This window comes from Photinus pyralis, unplaced genomic scaffold (genome assembly GCF_008802855.1).
Source record: "Photinus pyralis isolate 1611_PpyrPB1 unplaced genomic scaffold, Ppyr1.3 Ppyr1.4_LG1, whole genome shotgun sequence".
NCBI classification, from domain to species: domain Eukaryota; kingdom Metazoa; phylum Arthropoda; class Insecta; order Coleoptera; family Lampyridae; genus Photinus; species Photinus pyralis.
In genome coordinates this window covers 5,629,451-5,649,284 of record NW_022170249.1, presented here as the reverse complement: position 1 = coordinate 5,649,284, position 19,834 = coordinate 5,629,451, and the positions used below count along the sequence as shown (strand labels likewise).

The 19,834-nt window shown below is 37.9% G+C and overlaps 2 protein-coding genes across 3 annotated transcripts; one reads left to right on the top strand and one right to left on the bottom strand.

Annotated features, from left to right (window-relative positions):
- Positions 1–5,515: 5,515 nt before the first annotated feature.
- Positions 5,516–7,349, bottom strand: LOC116160240. Its single transcript, XM_031473392.1, has 4 exons — positions 7,146–7,349; positions 6,661–7,095; positions 5,741–6,616; positions 5,516–5,688 (listed from the first exon to the last, which is right to left on the bottom strand). The coding sequence occupies exons 1-4, from the start codon at positions 7,324–7,326 to the stop codon at positions 5,591–5,593; spliced, it is 1,590 nt and encodes a 529-aa protein (XP_031329252.1). The 5' UTR covers positions 7,327–7,349; the 3' UTR covers positions 5,516–5,590.
- A 6,874-nt stretch (positions 7,350–14,223) lies between these two features.
- Positions 14,224–19,195, top strand: LOC116159779 (uncharacterized protein C1orf112 homolog). 2 transcript variants are annotated; one of them, XM_031472859.1, is made up of 13 exons: positions 14,224–14,478; positions 14,594–14,741; positions 14,788–14,868; positions 14,914–15,056; positions 15,105–15,247; positions 15,288–15,481; positions 15,528–15,658; positions 15,704–15,830; positions 15,874–16,030; positions 16,080–16,287; positions 17,999–18,329; positions 18,375–18,578; positions 18,622–19,195. In XM_031472859.1, the coding sequence occupies exons 1-13, from the start codon at positions 14,438–14,440 to the stop codon at positions 19,150–19,152; spliced, it is 2,439 nt and encodes an 812-aa protein (XP_031328719.1). In that variant the 5' UTR covers positions 14,224–14,437; the 3' UTR covers positions 19,153–19,195. The 2 variants fall into 2 exon arrangements, with proteins under 2 accessions (XP_031328719.1, XP_031328718.1); XM_031472858.1 differs by having other exon boundaries at positions 14,225–14,532; positions 14,592–14,741.
- Positions 19,196–19,834: the final 639 nt, after the last annotated feature.

The window sequence follows — 19,834 nt, the reverse complement described above, 5'->3', positions numbered from 1 at the left end:
TGAACAATGAATGCTTGAAGGGTGTCGCTTTACTCGTAGTTTTCATGTTCAAAAACCCCCAGATACCAAATTTCGTCGTAATCAGAATTTTTTTTCATACCCCCAAGTAGGGGTGCGCCCTTTCGTGGTAGGAATTTTGAAAAAAAAAAACGTTCAAAATCGGGTAGGGCATACCCGAAAACCTATTGTGCCCCCCCCCCCCCATCTTGATAATTTTTTTGCTTGCTTAGAAAAAATTAAACAAGAAATCCAAATTTCACCACTTCTTTGAGAGTGGCTCCCAAACGAAACACGCTGGACCCTCGGTTTATTTGGAAAAAGTACTTGTCTTGATTCCCTCTATCACCCAATTTTTTTACATGCGATCATGTAACACCCTGTATATAAAAGTAACAGCTGAAAAGCTTTTGGGCAGAATCGCGCATGTGCAAGTGTGCCAAACTCTCATTTCCGCCTAAACGGTTGCACCGATTGGAACCAAATTTGGTACACATATTCATAGACATAAAAGGGCAGAATCGCGCATGCCCAGGTGTGAGGGCGGTATCTGTGCTAGCCACAGCAAATTTTTTTATAAATAGCCCATATGTACACATTTAAGAAAAATTCCCTGTACATGTTACATGTAGCAGAAATTCGATGCAACATGGCCGCCGATCTCAACAACCAATAAAAAATTATACACTTGTAATGTTCCTAGGGGGGTCTATCAAGCCGACACGGAAAACGTTGACTTACCCTATACTTACGGTTGGCAACTCTGACAAAAACTACAAGCAGAGCCACCTACCTTTCAAGTCGAAACGATGATAGTTTCGCGGCACTTTTGAATTTGGATGACAGTCGGTTCGATATCGATGGCAGGAATGGACTCCTACGTTGTGTAATCGGTTCTTTTATGTGTTGGGCCGTGAGACATAATCGGGACGGGAATTAAATAAAAGACAGAACTTTTGTGCGTAAGAAATGACAAGATCAAATAAATATATTAACGCACACACAAGACCATGCCAGGGAAACCTTCTCCGGGACTAAAACCCTGGCACAGGCCACACAAGTACATGAAATAAATCACCTACAGCCAGAGCTGTCACAAATCGTTTAAAAAACGATTTAAATCAAAGATCAAAGATGCATTTCATTTTAACAAATGATTTAAATCAAAGATACTTTTGTCAATAAGAAAGTATTTAGATAATAAATCATTTTGAGATTTAAATATTTTTTGTGATTTAAATCTTTTTAGAAAGTATTTAAGATACTTTCAATGTATTTAATTCATTCAAAAAGGTTTAAATCTAATTTTGTTAATTTAAATCACGTATAAAGATTTAAATAATGTAATGATGTAATGATTTAAATCTTTTCCGATGATTTAATCGTTTTGTGACAAAAGGTTTGTAAAGGATTTAAATTCAATAAAACTGATTGGTCTGATGATCTTGCTCGAAACCCATTCATCAATATACTTACCATTTCTACCGTATTTTATTGTTATTATTTATTAAATTAAAATATGTACCTATTTTTTTGCGAAAGAACTTTTAAAAAACCAAGACATCGTCAATCTCAGTAGGTATACTCGATTTTGTAATAAATACATATAAACGTCTACCGAAATAAAACCCGGGTTAATTAGCTTAGTCAGGTTGAAATAAATCAAGAGAATTTGTTAGTATGTATTAATTAAATCGTCTCTAAAAGATTTAAATCACTCGGAAACGATTTAAATCTTTTCGAAAGTATTTAAATCTTTTTAAAAGATTTAAATCATTTTTTAAGTTCAAAATCAAAGATAGTTTTCATGAAGATTTAAATCTTAAATCAAAAATCATTTTCCGTAAAAAGATTTAAGATCAAATGATTTAAATCGAAAAAAGTATTTAAATCATAAAAAAGATTTAAATCTTATTAAAAGTGACAGCTCTGCCTACAGCAATAAAATGCAAGAGAAAATACACATAAATAAAACATCTCAAATGGTATGATAAAAATCAGATAATCAAATCAAATGCAATTAAACAAGTTCATAAAAACAAAATACATAAGACATCATAAATGCAGTGGAAAACATGATAAACCAATTCAATACAAAAACACATCAAAATACCTGTACGATCAATAGAAATAACACAACTCGTCAAGTAAACAAATTGCATGTACATAGGAAACATGTAAATGGTGTGGCTCTACTCCATCCTTCAGTTAACATAATTTAATTTACCACGAAAAGTACATGTGAGAATGCCATTGGCCAAATAGCAAATATTCATGTGAAAATCGATTATCGCTCAAGCAGAACATATTTTAAATAGAGGAAATGTAAATGAGAGGGCCCCCACTCGTATTGCTAAGATGTTAAGAACTACAATCCGCACGAGACGTGTAGGCAACAGATACAGCGAAAGATCTAACTGCATTAGGTACCTACTCCACGGAGACAGAATGACCCACTCGCACATACAAACATCGAAACATCAAATAAAAGAGCTCCCCTTCGTATAGCTAACGCGCAAGAACTGCAGCGAGCCACGAAACAGAAAGTAACAGATACAGCGAACCATCAAACTGTATTAGGTACTTCCCTCACGGAATAGTTACGGGTCAATCGAACAGAGCAACATCACACCGATAATCGACTCCTCATGAATAACAGAAGTAAATACTTAATTAAACAAAATAATGGCAAAATCATCTGTACAGTATTACAAACACGATTCATCTAACGGTACTTACTCAAACAAAGGCATGGAGTACGCCATGATTCAGATATCGTAGTTTATGCAAAATCAGCAAAATGTGAATATCAAATTGTGGCAAGAAATTCAATGATTAAATAGCTAGTACAAGAAAGAATAAAATGGTTACTACCTGTAAATACACCTTCAAAACACCATCACCAAAAATAATCAAGAATAATTAAAAAAACCGGGAAAGCGTGTGCCTTCCGTCGACCTCGTCGCCATCTTCTCCTTCCCCTAGCTTCGTTACCAAAATCCCCTAGTATTCGGCATCTGCGCAAAACGGTCGTTGGTTATATACAGAGCATATTATTTTTTGTTTCGGATGTAAACTGTGTTGCCTAACCATCAGGGTGGATTATCACACACTCTATTGTCGCCTCTGTCTCGAATAGTCACTGTAATTTTAATTTTTTGCAGCGACATCTAATGCATAAATCCATAAGCACAATTTTGCAGAACGAGGTTTATATTGCTGCTCAATTGAAGACGTTTTTTACAGTGACAGTGGCGACAATAGGAGCCCAGCCGCCATGTTGCATCGAAAAATCAAATTAGAAAGTAGGCAACACACAATACATGTATGACATATGTTGCGTGAGTAGCCAACTTACCGGTGGTGGCGTTACACCTATTATGAACGCGACTTTAATAAACGTTTTATTAGTACAATTAGGGATATATAAAAAAACAACAATCATTTTTATTGTGCCTCAAACAAACTGTAAATATGGATATGAATTGAGTGGTTGCTAGTAATAAACGAGTACAATTACAAGGGTTGTCCAGAAAGTAGCAGACGTTTTGAAATAAAGAATTTTTTATTATACCTGAATCACAATCTCCGTTTTAAACACTCAAATGCGTGCGAAAAAGGGCCTTTAAAACACACGTGCTTTAAAGTTGCTAAGTAACGATACTTCAAGTATGACTTTTGAAACTGTCATCTGGATGAAATAAAAAATCCTCTTAGGTCGCTTTCTGTAAATGCAGAACATTTCTTTGGCTTTTGTACCTATCCTTTGTTTGAAGCTTTCACAAACGCGCGTAATTTAGGGTATGCTTCCAAATCTGTCCCACTTTTTAATCGCAGCATTGCTTTGAAGTTTTGAATGAATGCACCAAAATATAGAAGATTTAAATACCTTTGACATTTCCTTCATATATGCCAGCATTATGGATGCATTTAAGACTGTATTCGTAAGTAACTTCCTATTCATCCATGGAAACAACTTTTCATATTCTTTATAATAGGCTTTACTGGAGTTGGATTTTACACCTACCAACGTTTGTTTAGATTTTACAACAACCGATTTAATGGACAGTGTATTATCTTTTTCAATGGAAATCGTTTAATTCACCAAGGCGATGATTTTTATAAGCAAACGTCAAGTGACATTTCCATGGCAATCGTGAAATTACGAACACCCAGCCCACTTAATTACTTTAGACATGTATTCGAGTATAACGTCAATATGATTTCATTGAATTTCCTATTTTTAAATTATACTGCAGGTATAATAAAAAATACTATAAGATGCACGTGTATAATTGGTCTTTAAAGCACTTGCAACGTTAAAGGCACTCCGCTTTGCGTCGTGCCCTTAAACTCCTTGCGCGTACTTTAAAGACTTGATTATACACTTGTCTCTTAATATACTATTAGACTTGCAAAGAAAATCTATTATTGTATACATTTGGGGGCTACACTGTTGGGCTATTTATCAACACAAGCGCCATTCAAATTGAGGCACTTATCATAGCGTAGCGCAAGTCTTTGATTCCAACCTTTATAAATCCGCCGCGTGAGATTTTAACCTGCACTGGGTAACGCTGACATGAAGTTCGACGACAACGCCCGCTCGTACACAGTCAACCGTACTGGACAGCTCTTGGATGCTTTGGATGGGAGAAATGATCACCCTCCATACAGCCCGGATCTAGCGCCAAGCGACTTTCACCTCTTCCCAGCGATGAAGACCTCGCTTGCAACACAGCACATGGACAGTGATGCCGTTAAAGTGTTAAAGTCTCAAGTGGCGAATTTATAAAAGTTGGAATCAAAACACTTGTGCCACACTATGATAAGTGCCTCAATTTGAATGGCGCTTGTGTTGATAAATAGCCCAAGAGTGTAGCCCCCAAATGTATACCTACATTAATTTGCTTTATAAGTTCAAAATTTTTTATTTCAAAACGTCTGCTACTTTCTGAACAACCCTCGTATTAACAACACACTTTTCCCATTTGCATTTGATGGATCACAGCACGGGTGGTTGGTCATTCGACACTAGACCAAGTTTCATTCAGTTTCAAAGAGTTCATTTCATCATTACCCGCCCTCATCCATTGAGCAGCTTTGCAATATCCCTAAATTTCATTGGAACATCAACGATAAATACCAAGCAAATGCAGAAAAGCATTCTTCCGTATTCAGTCAACATGCTGAATAGCTTTTAATTTAATTGTCAATCCAGCTCATTGGTAGTTTTTGAGCATCGCTCACAGTGGGTTCAGCATCATATCTCCCAACTTCCACAGCTTCGCCTGAATCGATGCTCTCGACTCTCCACGCGGATATTTGGATCAGGCTCGACAAGAAGCCGGCATGAAGGAGATAAAAAGGAAAGTTCCAATGGAACGTGAATATTAAATATATTTCATTTAGGTATAGAGGGGTTAGGTACGGTGGTTGGTGGTGCTAGAAGATGCTTCCTCCAATCCTGAGAACTTTTTGAGTGGTGTGGGAGGGTCATACACAGAATAAGCAAACCTTTCGATGCACATAAAACCTTTATATGAACCCCGAGAACAAGTACATATGTATGCAAACGTAATTTGGCAACTGCTTAGTACGCTAAATATTTCAGATTCTGTGCCTCTTGTAGTCTTTCGTCATTCTGGTGGTCCTTCTCCTCGACGCCCAATTTCCTCAAATCATCGGCGGCTGAAACAAGTTTAACTGACCTCCAAACTTACGCCGGGCGGTTAGTACTTACGGAAATCACAAGCGAAGTGTTGCCTCCAGGAGCAGTCCGTGCCATAATGTAAACCGACAATGTGATTTTCTCTGTCCATGTTCAAGCAATTGTTCATGGATTCGACGTCTTCGGTGTACGTTAAATTAGCGACGAAGTTAAGTTGATCTTTGTCGATCTTCTCCCCGGAAGTGGCCCATACCCATTCCTTTCCGTCGTATTTCCCACCGACCCACAGGTGCTTGGTGTCCGTTCGGTTTTCGCCCATAACGTATAGCAAATGGACGAGTTGTTCGGGGTGCGTTATTTCTGCAAGTTTTCCGTTGTAGTTGCTGTACGTCTCGCAAGTCTCGAACGCCTCCTCCCACGAACGCATATCAAAGAAGTAGCGATATCCGTAGTTGTCGAAGAAGAGGTCGATGTAATGATTGACGTCCTCGACATCGGTAGAATCGATGGAACAGATATAGGAGCGCAATCGTTCGCAGCGTGCCTCTACGAAGAGGGTTCTGTTCGTTAAATGCCGATCGAGTAATACGCACGCGTCCGTTCGAGTTATCTGGTTTGATTTCCATGGAGGATACTTGTTTGCGTCGGTGATGTTGGACAACGACTGATCCGATTCGCTTTCAAATCGGTAAGCGCTAATCTCGTTGTCGTATCGAGCTCCAATCCACGCGTTTTCCAAACTTGGTCTGCCAATCAAAAGATATCGGCCCAACAGCTCGCTGACCAGGTAACTCGGCACTACGGCGAGCACAGCGTTGATATTGTGCCTAGCACAGCGGGTCGAAGCCCTCTCCCAACTGACCGTATCGTAGTAGATTTTGTACCGTCTTCTGGCCGCCCTTATCCAACCAGGATGGGTAGAATTACCTTCGCCGAGTCCGCCAACCCCTACAATTTGCTATCGATTACAAATTTTGCTCCGTAGCACTTACTCTTTCTTTGGCAAATGAAGGACCTCAAAGCCGAGCACCGCAACGGACGGAACTGCGGAATTTGATGGTCGGACCTACCGAACGCTAAACACAATCGGTTTTCCGATATATCGCTATTTAAGGCGACCAATTTGTCGAAAAGTGCCGGCTCGATTGCTTCCATACTTTCATACGAAGTCCAGTACCAGGCGGATTCGTCATCCAACGTTTTGTTTTCCCCTCCAATCCATAACGAATCCAGATCCAAGTTAGTCTCCGACAGAGCTTCCGACAAAAAGTTGGCGACCTTTTCATCATTGACTACCGCGAGGACTCCATTGTAATTTTCCTTGCAGATTAGTTTAACCTGACTGAATTTTAATCTTGTCGATACCATTATGTATTCTAGCGATCCGCGAATAAAGCTGTCGGAGGTGTCCGAGAGTTGAATTGGTACTATGGGCAAGGAATGGAGTGTTTTAGTGGGAGGGACAGTATTAACTTACCTATGGGCTTTTGTCTTACGTCTGTTTCCGAATTTTCGTCGTCCGCTCGACCGTGAGTGTCATCATCGTCGCCAAAATTGTGGTCATCATGGTCGTCGTCATCATCGTCATCATCTTGGGCGACAGTGACGCTGGCGTATGTAATTAAATACAACAGTATAACGCACCAGATGGATTTCATAGCAGCTACTTATTAGTCGTTATTAATTAGCGACCGTTTTATAGATTTCTCCCTCTTGTTTTGCAAAGTTTATGATATTGTATGTACCAGGTACTGAAACAATAGGTACTGTTTGGTGCGAACATTTCGTACCAGAGAACTGCATAGGTACCATGAGTCATAAATTTACACGATGCATCTCACGTAATCAGCCCTAATTAAAATAATATGCCTGTTCCGTTCTTCTGTTCGTCTCCTAGCCCACCTGGTGACAAACTTTGCTTAGATGTGTTACTTATATCTTAAGTGTCATGCTAGCATGGAAACTAGAGTCTTGATGGCTGATGATAAACGATACGATGGGAGTAGATATTTTTGAATCTGAACAGAAATTTCTCCAAAATTAATTCTAACCAGTCAAAATGAAACTCAAAAGGGGTGATTCATATTGTAAATTTATTTTACGAATTGATTAGTCAACTTCAGCATTAGGTGAAGGTACGCGCTAGGTACCCACTTGTATACTAACTTTAATGTAAACGAGTGTACGGAAACTTTAATTACGCCATTACATAAATATTTTTTAATCGAAAATATAACCGTTAATTAAAATTATAATATGTATCAAACCTTACATTATTTATAGACTGATTCACAGTAGAAATGCGAAACAATTGTTATCATTAATACATTTGATATTTCATATTGACAGTAGCCTTTTCCAATCCAAATTTTTTTACCAATTTTTGAAAAATTACATAACATATGCTACCAAGGGAATAGACAACGAAAAACGTATGTCAATGTGCTAGCGCCTTATAATTTTTTCTCTCCAATATTATTTTTAAATTGTTGGCAGATGTTTTTTTGATAAACTTTTGTTTGTTGTGCTGTCAAAATTTAAACAAGTATAAATTGTGCACAACTCTTGTGCAGATAAAGGGCTATGGTTGAAATTAATTCCTTTCGTTGAGACCTTTCATTAGAGTACCATGAAGGATAAAACTAGTTCCCCCCCCGGTCCCTCCCCTCCACCCCATACTTTGATAAGAGGACAGAAAGAAGGGCAATAGTTGGTGGAAAACGGTTCCTTTAGTTGAGACCTTTAATTAGAATACATATGAGAAATTAATTTTAACACCCCCCCCCTCCCCCCTCAGGCCTTGTCGCTCACTGATCTCGAAAAAGAGTCGCGCGAGAATGTTATACTTTGTACAAACCAATTTATTTCGATGAGACCTTTCATTAGAATACCATGAAGGGTAGAACATATTTACCCCCCCCCCATTTTCTTAAGTTTAACTTGGCCACTAAATGCATGCGTATGCAAAGTCTGAGACCAATTGGTTGTCGTATGTAAAAGTTATGCACGTTTTACTTTCAAAAACAGCATCTGAGGAAATAATTCGTGGGGGGGGGGGGGGGGGCCTTTTAGACAGCGAAATTTGATGGCCGTCTGGCACACCTTCGAGGTAGTATTTACTGCAAAAAATTCCAGGACTCTAGGACCATTCCCCTAGAAGTAGTTCAAAACGGTAGAAGTAGGTCCGGACGGACGGACGGACACAACGCAAACAATAGCACATTTTTTTTTAATTGTTAAAAAATGCGCTAAAAATTACATAAAAAGAGAACTAGCCGCTCAACAGCGACATTACGTTTACACCAGCGACGTCGGAAGTATAGGTCAGAGGGGGCGTCGCCCTCTCAGTTTTTACACAAGGGGGTCCGCGCCCCCTCTAAGAATGAGTAGATAAATCACTCAAAAGGGACTAACACATCAAATAAACCGATACAACGAAATATCGAAGGATCCTCAGTATTACAATCACTTTTAACGACAATTTATTTTAATCTTACAAAATACATTTTATAGTTAACAAAAATGCATCAAATTCATGTCTTGGGCTTTGAGATAATGCTCTTGGTTTTTTTCCCAACGATCTTGGTGCATAAATAACGATTTTGACATGTTTTGATCAAAATCCACGTTTTCGCCAAAAATTCATCAAATTCATGTCTTGGGCATTGAGATAATGCGCTTAGTCTTTTTCCCAACGCTCTTGGTGCATAAATAACGATTTTGACATGTTTTGATCAAAATCCACGTGGTCGCCAAAAATGCATCAAATTCATGTCTTGGGCATTGAGATAATGCGCCTAGTCTTTTCCCAACGATCTTGGTGCATAAATAACGATTTTGACATGTTTTGATCAAAATCCACGTGGTCGCCAAAAATGCATCAAATTCATGTCTTGGGCATTGAGATAATGCGCGTAGTCTTTTTCCCAACGATCTTGGTGCATAATTAACGATTTTGACATATTTTGATCAAAATCCATGTGGCCTCAGAAAAATAATTTAACATTTTTGAATCACACACATGCGGTTATCAAACGTGCACGTTATCAACTCTTTCAGCATCAAGATAATGCGCTTGAAAGCTTTTACAACTCTAAATTCATGTGTAAAGAATAATTTTGGGTACATTTTGCTCTAAAACTTTTGACCGAGACCACAGAGAAGAGTTATATTGAATTGTTACACATCTAAGAGTCATAGGGAATAATCTAGCGAAAGTCCGAACTCGATACATGACCTAGGGAATGAAATATGTTAATTTTTATTATATTGAGTTCGCAGTTTTTCCTGTTCCCGATTCACTCGAAGTCGTATAACTTTTGTTCCTGTTGAACCAGCTTCCTGAAAATCAATAGCGTCCGTTCTTAATGTCCAACGTACCCGTATACCAAATTTCAACACAATCGGCCACTTTTAAAAAGAGTTAGAGCGCACACGGACGGACGGACGGACGGACGGACGGACGGACGGACGACAATACAAAACTATAAAGGATCTGAGGATCCTTAATAACAAAAAGTGTACAAGTAGAGGATATATTGAAAGAATTTTCCAGCAAAACCGCGGAAAGGCGGAAAATTTTTGGATATAGGTATTTAATTTTTAGCGAATTTTTTAAGAATTAAAAAAAATGTGCTATTGTTTGCGTTTTGTCCGTCCGTCCGTCCGGACCCACTTCTGCCGTTTCGAACTACTTCTAGGGGAATGGTCCTAGAGTCCTGGATTTTTTTGCAGTAGGTAGCCTATACCTTGAAAGTGTGCCAGACAACATGCCTTTAGTAGTGCCAAGTTAAACTTTTATGAAATGGGGGGGGGGGGGGAGGTGGGGGGTGTAAATACATGTTCTACAGTATTCTAATGAAAGGTCTCATCGAAACAATTGGACTATAACTTTCCCGTGCGACTCTTTTTGGAGATCAGTGAGCGACGGAGCTTGAGGGGGGGGGGGGGGTTAAAAATTAATTTGATCTCTCATTGTAATCTAATTAAAGGTCTCAACGAAAGGAACCGTTTTCTACCAACTACTGCTCTTATCAAACTATGGGGCGGAGGGGGGAGGGGAACTAGTTTTATCCTTCATGGCACTCAAATGAAAGGTCTCAACGAAAGGAATTAATTTCTTTTTTAAATTTTTTTCAAAACTTTCCTTTCAAAAATTCATTATTGGATTGATTAAGTAAACAGGTTTCAGGGTCACTTACAAAACCCACTGCTTTGCATTAATTCGTACACAATTTTGCGTGGGAGGGACCTTTCAGACTGGTCGCTGATTTTTGCCCCCCCCCCCCCAAACGTTATTCACTTCCGACGTCGCTGGTTTACACATTAGTTCTAACCTATGTAAATATCAGTGGCGGATCCAGAGAAAGTCTTCAGGGAGGGGCACATTGTGAATCTAAAAGACCTTGGTGGAAAAGAGACACATACTGGGTGTTAACGAATCTATTAGACAAGCCATAATTTCTAGAGTATTAGGTGTATCAAAATGAGATTTGGTGCAGGTAAATGAGGAGAGTTTTCGCATATTTTTCTCTTTCCGCACATTTCCGGTTTTCATTTTTGGATTTCTGAGTCTAAAGATTCTCTTAGATTCGTTAAAATATTCTTTTTTCGGAAAGTACTTGTCAAAAAAGGGTTGCCATTTGAAATTAATAGACGCGAAAATGTAATTTTGCCAAATTGTTTTGTTTCTGTCTCTCATATTATCCATTAAAACTTTGGGATTGTCCTGAGCTCCTTAGATTAGTTTGGATCCGATCATGGCCACCTAGATGCAATATTAAAAGTGACTTTATAAAATCAAGTAGGCGTAAAAACTTTTGAAACGGTCACATTCGGATTCAGAATTGTCTCAGAAATCCAAAAATGTAAACATATACAGGGTGTTATATTTAGAAATTCAAAATATGGACCATTTCCGTCAATATAAAATAAGCAGAGTTCATAACGGAGTTTCTCAAGTATTGGTAAAGCGGTACCAATTAATTCGGTTTCTAATTAATTACTCGGCCTGTACTTATCGAAAAAATATAAGATGAACATCGGATTTCCCATTTTATAAGCGCTAATTTTGAGATAACTTTGAACGCCGTCTGCCGGTTTTTTCTACCACTCATTAAAACGTCATTCATTATCCATGCGCATTCAAACTTCAAACTCATTCATCTAATGAACACGTAGTCATAATTGGATTTTTCCGGCGCAGAAACTGTTGTCGTTATCTACACCTCGACATTCTGCAAGAACAACTCGATTTTGAATTCGTTTCTGTCCTGGATTTGGGAATCTAAAATGTTTATTAATTAATTAACGGCGCTGAAATATCAAAATATTAATTAACTACCTATCTTCTTCTATGACACAAGATATTGCGTACTTAGAGGCGGACCAATAAACAATTACACAAATATGTAGAGACAGACAACTCACTTCTCGAGCAAATAATTTAATACAGGAACTCCTTCGTAACGAAACGCCAAGCTCGATACCGGGTGGTCACCAAAGCTGGACGTCTTCAGAAATGTACAGTGCGGTCATAACTTCGGGGCGCAAAACGGGTGCTTCGTTACAACGATCACTAGTATAATGTAAATTGATTTGCTTTCATTCAATTCCGTTATTAGTCGCGCCAATGAACACATGAAACCGGCAATCTTCTGAAGTCCTCAAGAACCAGCTTGTTGATTTTTTTAAAATTTGTTTTTATTTAAAATCAGAAACCTTACAGGGAGGGGGGATCATTATTTGTATTTTTAAACGATATGTATTCTTTTTATGTCCTTCGTTCGTACGTTAGGACCCACTTCTTTTCAACTACTTCTACGGGAATTGTCCTAGAGTCCTGGAATTTTTTTTGCGATAGGTCTTAGGGGAAGTCTTAGTTTTGTTTTTTCTTTTATTACCGGTTTTGGGGTAGATTCCATTCCTTTAAAGTTGAGTGCACTGTTCTATTCACCTTTAATCTTAGTACAAGCAGAATTGCCGTTTTTTTTGTCCTCCTAAGGACTGTTTTTAATCTTTCGGGGCCTCTGGATCGGGAAGCAAAAATGTCTTTGTACTTTCCCTTTAATTTTGTAAGTAAGATCGAGGTGGAAAACGGAGTACAAAAAATAATAAATACTGAATAATAAAAATAAATGGGATTGCTGCATATTAATCTTCCCCCTTTTGATGATACTTAAGTTATAACCAAGACATCAATTTTTGTGGTCTCAAAAACAGTACTTGCTTTATTTATTTACTCTATTCTTACTTGTTCAACCATTTTTGAAACATACCTATTTCAAATCGTCATTTTGCACAGTTCACAAATAGACAAGGTAAGGTGTAGTCATTAGGTACTCATTTATATTTGTAAGGTTAAACGGGTCAGTGATGATTCAATTTAATATAATAATATAATTCTCAGGGAATCGAACATAAAATCGATTTTCAATCCAGTCATTCGCCGTCTATCAGTGCGGTTGTTTACTCAGAGTGCGTTCTCCAATAGGTCCAATGGTGATGAGCCCTTTAAAGTTTGTGCAGGTAACCCTAAACATTACATAAATAGGTACCTACTTAAAGGTACACTTTTTTACTACTTTCGATTTTCATTTTTGGGTAACTTTGTAAAAAGTCCCGTAACATTTACCTATCCCTCAATTCTAACTGATTTTTGAATCAAATTTCTCGCGGACACTTTGTTCATCCTCAAATCTTCGTGTAAGATTTTCAAAACTGTCTGATAATCCCACCTCCCATTAACTTTTATTTTTCGATCTGTTAACACTATTTTTTCAATTCTCTTTATTTTCCCCTGCGTTCTTACCTCAAGAGACCTACCCCATTTTGCATCGTGTTATAAGAGTTTTCGACGGAAATTGTTTCGACCAATACCTACTTGATAATCCGATGGAACATTTTCACCATATACGATACGGCAATCACTCGTTCGGATAATTTTGGGACCTGTACCTACCAGCTTTTAACCTAGTCTAGCTGCCTAAAAACTTGATACCTACTACTATTATGACTGCATACACTTATCAATAATTTAATTTCATGATTGTTAGTGTTACTAATTCAAATTTCTATTTTGTTTTAGGAGAAGGATGGTCGCCTACTTTTGGTAAGTACTTTTCTCTTTATGCATGGGTGATTTTTGGAAATTATATTGGTATAATAGAAATTGTAAAAGTGTTGGAAGACCCCACAAAAGAAGAGGGTTAATTACAAATGTTTTGAGATGATTATTATTAACATGAAGGCAAAGATACACGTAAATCTGTTATGTATGTAGGTATCAAAATGTGAATTATACCGACTAGCTCAATGAAAAGGGTATAGTATGCCAGTATGCCAAAAAGACAGTAAATGTTTAAATCGTACGTCGTCCGTTTTTAATAAGAGTGAGGTTATGTTTGTTACATTAATAGTTCTTCACGATGATAATCTTCGTACTGAAAATCACGGTGGGTACAATACAAAATAAAATTTAGGTTATGCTTATACGTTGTAAACGTACAAACGTACAAAAAAATGTACTATCTGTTTGACGGATCAACGAAACGGATGAATAGAGAGCAATGAACCCACCTTGACGGACATCACAATTGTGAACCACGACTTTGAACCACCCTGTACAAGTTGTAAACCTTCGTTAGGCCAACGTTACCGGGCACATAACCACAGCCTAGTGGACTGTACATAACCTAAAAATTTTAAATTTCTTTGTGGTCGTTGATTTTTGAAATGCTAAAACGTTAGAAATGGATAGACAAAACCAGGATGTATTTTGTGAGGAACTTTCAGATCTCTTTAATGACCACGTATTCGAAATGCACAACTCTGAAGACAACCAAAACTCTCTTACTGCATTAATTATATCCTTTTTGGTATCACTACTTTGAGACTATAGGAAATTTTCTTAACATGCCTATACAGCTCTTTCACAACCCACACAAACGTCGAGGAACGGCTTAAAATCGCACAAACTTTGATTCATCAACATTTACCATCAATTTCTATAATTATTGTGGACGAACAACTGTTGAAACATTTAATTCCAGTTCTGAAAGATATTTACGCTAACGTAAGAGAAAACCTGATAACCTCGTCTTTTTAACGTTAAGTTGTAGCTAGTGAAAGACGTACAAGCAGTCGCAGTTAGCAATGAAATCATTTCAGATAAACTACACGTTCTGCAAAATTCTTTGCAGGTAAAAATCTACACTTGTATAGACTGTGTTGAATTTCCATTTTAGATGTGTATCACAGTTCTTAAAATGTTGGGCGACATTCTCGATTGCCTACTGAAAACTAAGCAATTTGCGTTGTGCGATGTGAGAAGCGTGCCTCTGAATACCATTGAAATGTTGCTGGTCACATTTCGCCATTGCAAAGATAGGTAACTGCAAGTAAGCGCAATAAAGTGCATTTATAAGAATTCTTTTAGTAACACATTGTATGGAGGCTACAGTCATAAACTTACGGAACTTTTAACCATTTTTAAACTTGCCGATAACGTTCACAAAAAATTGTTTGCATTATTTGAGATCGTTGCAGATGCGTCCGACGAGGGGGTACTGCTGCAAGAAGGTAAACGCTCGCTTTGTGTGTTTTTAATATGTAGGGGTAGTTCTAAAATTTTTGGTCGAAATGGGCGAGATACTTGCGTGTATCAATGTAAAGGTGAACGCTTTCAACTGGAAGTGCTACATGTCGATTGCGCAGAAATTTTCTCACATATTAAATAAGGAGTCATTTTCTATTAGGCAACCGTTACTAACGCTGGTAAACGAAATTTTAAATAATCTCAAGCTGATGAAAAAGGTATGTAGTGAAAGCTCTTACTGACGTAACTAAGCGCACTTTATAGGATAATGCCCAGAATCGCATTAGGCTCTGCAATTTCAATTTCAAAGTTATTTCAAAGCTCTGCGAGCTCTTTGGGACGAACACACAAGAACACTGCCCGATAATTTACGACTTATTGCACACATGTTACAGGTAGTAACGGATTGGAGGGGATTCGTTTTAGTAAATCTATTTTAGGTATTATCCTCCATTACTTGTGTTAGAGGAGTATCAAGAGGATGTCATTTGTGTAGTTGATTCCTTGATATTCTCACAAGTCGCCGATTTGCTGAGAGACTTGTGTTTGCAACCCTGCTTTTATCAGGTGATTAAAGACCTAGGTACACGTGTTGCAGCTCCTTTTTTAGATACTAGAAAAAGTGCAACCGGTTGCTCAAAATACGCTGGTATTTTATGCTATCACTTTTAAAGTGATGTCGTCCTTGTTATCCTCACATCCTGAAATTATTACATTTGGGAGGGTTTCTGCAATGATTGGTGCGTTCTTCGCTATGCTCGAAAGAGGTGCAGTTTAAATGAGCGAAGTATAATGTAATGGTTCTCCGTATTGTAGGGCATTCCGAATTTTGGGATGTTATTATTGCTACGGCTGATAACAAGAACAGTTTGTATGATGATTCTGTAGTGAATTTGGCTGATATTATTTGTGTGTTAAATGAGGAAGAGTTCAATCGAGTGGAGCAAATCCTTTTTCAGGCTATTTTTGTGGAGTGTCCCTGGTGCTCTTTATTAGCTGTTGACATATGGAACATGGTCTTAAGGTAGGTAATTGTTTTGAGGTAGGTATTAGCATTGAATAAAAACACTATAAGAAGCATAACCCCGTGGAAATAAAGCGCGACAGAGATTGAACTGAGAATATAATGGGAACACTGTCGATAGTGTCGATTCTTGAACTGAGAAGAATGAAAATTTGCTTTCCCCCTATTTACCTTAAAGAGAGTTCGGGGTCCAAACCAATGCGGGTACAAGGGGATATGTCGCGCTTTCTTCCATAAGCGTTAGGCTTCTTATAGTGTTTTTATTCAATGGTATTAGCCAACAATAAAAAGCTGGTCCAGAAATTACCCGTGCAAGTCGTGCTTTGTTCATATAATATAGCAACATTTGAGCAAAAAACTGAAATTTTACTTTGGAACTGTTTTTTAGAGATATTTGATAAAAAGATTCCCTTTCTCCCTCACTGGATCTCTATCCAAATCCGTTCAGACCTATACAGGGTGGGCCATTAGTGTGTGGGTGGAAGATTGTGAGTTTATTAACGCGCATACTTATAATTCATTGTGGGGGAATGTTGAAGGACCCTTCAGGCTACAACCTAAAAATATTTTCAACGAAATTGCAATTGTTATACAGGGTGATTTATATCAAAGTTGCATTTTTTTTATGGATCCCTCTGTATATTATTACATATTTGGATTCCTTAGTCAATTTTAGTGTGACTTTATGTATTACACATGATATCTAAAATGAGTCGTTTAGCCGCAATTTTTTCAAAATGTAGATGTCCAGTAAAAATTGAATATCGCAGTTATCATAAAGCTTAGAAGGCCGTGATTTTGCAGTGGTACCAATCATGAAATGTACTAACATACGCCGAACGACTAAAGGTAAACTTTTTTTGTGTTACAAGAAATCACTCCGTCAATTTTCAAAATTTCAAGCAAAGCAAACTTTTAAAATGGACTACGACAAACAAACTAACAAAACTTCAAATAGTATAATATTTGTAGCTGAAGAATAGCTCTTTTGAACTAACCCGAGTTTGTTTAAATCGGCTCAGCCATTTCGAAGATACAGGGTGTTCTTTACGGAAACCTTTGAATACCCCCCACCACTTCATTTTTAGAGATACAGGAAAAATTGTTCAGATTATCGTCAACTTCAAAGACCGGACATTTTTTTGTTAGGTTAACATAGCGGAATTCACAGAAACATCACTTTTTTAAATTCCAGATTGCAGTTACGCCTCCTAGCGGCCATTTCAGAAACTTAAAAATATTTTCCAGATTTTGCTCGTGGCCGTTTTAGAAATATTTTTTTTTTACCGCAAGCCCCTACGATGGACAGCTCGCATTCTTATTTGGCCACCCTGTACATGTACCTACCTGGGGGTGGGGTCGGTGACATCTGGGCGCCATCGCCGAGCGTGAGTTTACCAAAGTGGTGATTTTTTGCAAGACGTGCGTCTTGGGGGGGGGGGGGGTAGTCGACTTTCTTGTGTCTCGAGCTATGAGAAATACTCCAAAAATTGAATACTATTAATTTTGTGGAGGGTTTTTAGCGAAATCCACCAAAATGCGAATTGCTAGTGAACGGGACGTCAGAAGTGTCTATATTTGAAGTGGTTTTATTTATAATGCACCACAAAAGGGGGGGGGGGGGGACACCGAAGCATGTACCAGCTTTTTACTGTGCCATCTTATAATTGGTGTAATATCCACCGCTTTATAAACCACATTTATTTTTAAGGAAAGAAAATCTTCAATTGAGTTACGAAACGATCTGTAATGTTATCGACCAGACAAAGTGTCTTTTAGCAAACGAACACTTGAATCAGCCTCAACTGATTTTTCTAAAAAATTTCCTACAAAGAGCATTCGACAATTTATCACCGAACTATAGAGCGATGCTACTTGATAAATATCCCCTCCATAGTAACCTGCACGTGTGGAAGGTGTTCAGGTTTGAGCATCTCCCGAAAACGGAACTTGTGGGTATCGCTGCGGAAATAATCAACGTCGTGCATAAGACCAACAGTTTGATCGCTGGTAACTGTAATTCGGAAGAATTTCAAATTCTGGTAAGCTTCTTTACAAATTGGGGTATGTTGAACAGGATTTTGTAGTGTACTGGGCTTGATACTGTTTCGTACATTCGGGAGCATTCGGAAATTGACACTTCACACCTGATATTGGCTCTCTTTAACTTGTGGAAGTGGGTAGTCAATAATCAGCTGAATGAAGTGCAGTTATTTAAATACTTCCTTCAAAAGTTGATTTCGGCAACCAGCAACTTCCTCCCCCACTTTAGCATTGACAAATTGCTTGCGGTAGGTAATACTGATTTGTTCATGTTGTACACATCTGTTGCAGATACTAAATGCCGTAAATGATCTTTTAACCGCAAATGTAAACGTTCAAATTTCAACCACATCACTGCTAAGCACCCTAACGAAGGGATCGTTAAATTCGTCACTCGATCGAAAGCAAGTTTTGACCACGGTTTCCAAAGCATTCCACAAATTGCTCACGCACAAAAATCCGATTATTAATCAAAACGCGTTGGAGGTTTTTCTACAGTTCAGCGATAATTGTCAACGCAATGCCATGCTGCACGGGGCGATTAAAGGTGGCGCCGTAGAAAAAAGAATTTCAAACTTTATTAATAACCAAATAGAATTGGGACCCTTAAATACAAGGGAGTATTTCAAAATGCAAAACAAGTACCAATATGTCCACAGCTGTAATGCTTCAACCGCTCCTTCCGAGTCAGAGGCTGGCAGAGAATTAGAGACTGTAGTCAAAAGAATTAAGATGAACGTGGAGCTGTTTCACAAGTTAACGAATCGAACGGGCGAGGCAGACGAGAATCTAGCCAAGATTATGACAATTTTAAATGCTTAATGTTTGTTGTGTTAAAAAAAAATTATTATATTTTTTTTTGTGTTGGTGCTTTTTCATTGTACAGGATAGTCGAATCATTCAATTAGCAAAACAATTGCGTACTATATCGTATCGAGAGTATACGCGACTTTTCTTTAATCTACCGATTGCAGCCGAGTACGATACAATCAACACTTGACGCGACACCACTGTCTTCTTTTCCGCTTGACGAAACTGGTAACTTAATCATACACAAAACACAAGCATTTCCAATGCTAAAATACTTTCTCCTTGCCACTATTTGAGCTCTACAAGATAGCGTTGGGAGATTTTCAATACTGCGTTTTGTTTTGGAGAAATCATCAACTTTATTTTTTATATGGGCCATAAAAAACCTACATATTGTATTGAGTGCCATTTTTTATTACGAATGCAATGATGTATGCCACATACATAAAAAAAACTGATTGTTTCAACAGGACGGTGCAACCACGTACAACGCCTCAATCGTGCCAGAACACCTATTGAACATATTTTTCATTTTCCAGGAAATTTGTTCGATTAGAAAGTTGTGTGCGGGTGCACCAATATGTTGAAACTAACAATTTCCAAAGTTTGTTTTTTTTTGTGTCGTACACATCGTTGTATTCGTAATAAAAAATGTTGTTTTCGGCTCATATAAAAAAATAAAGCTGATGATGAT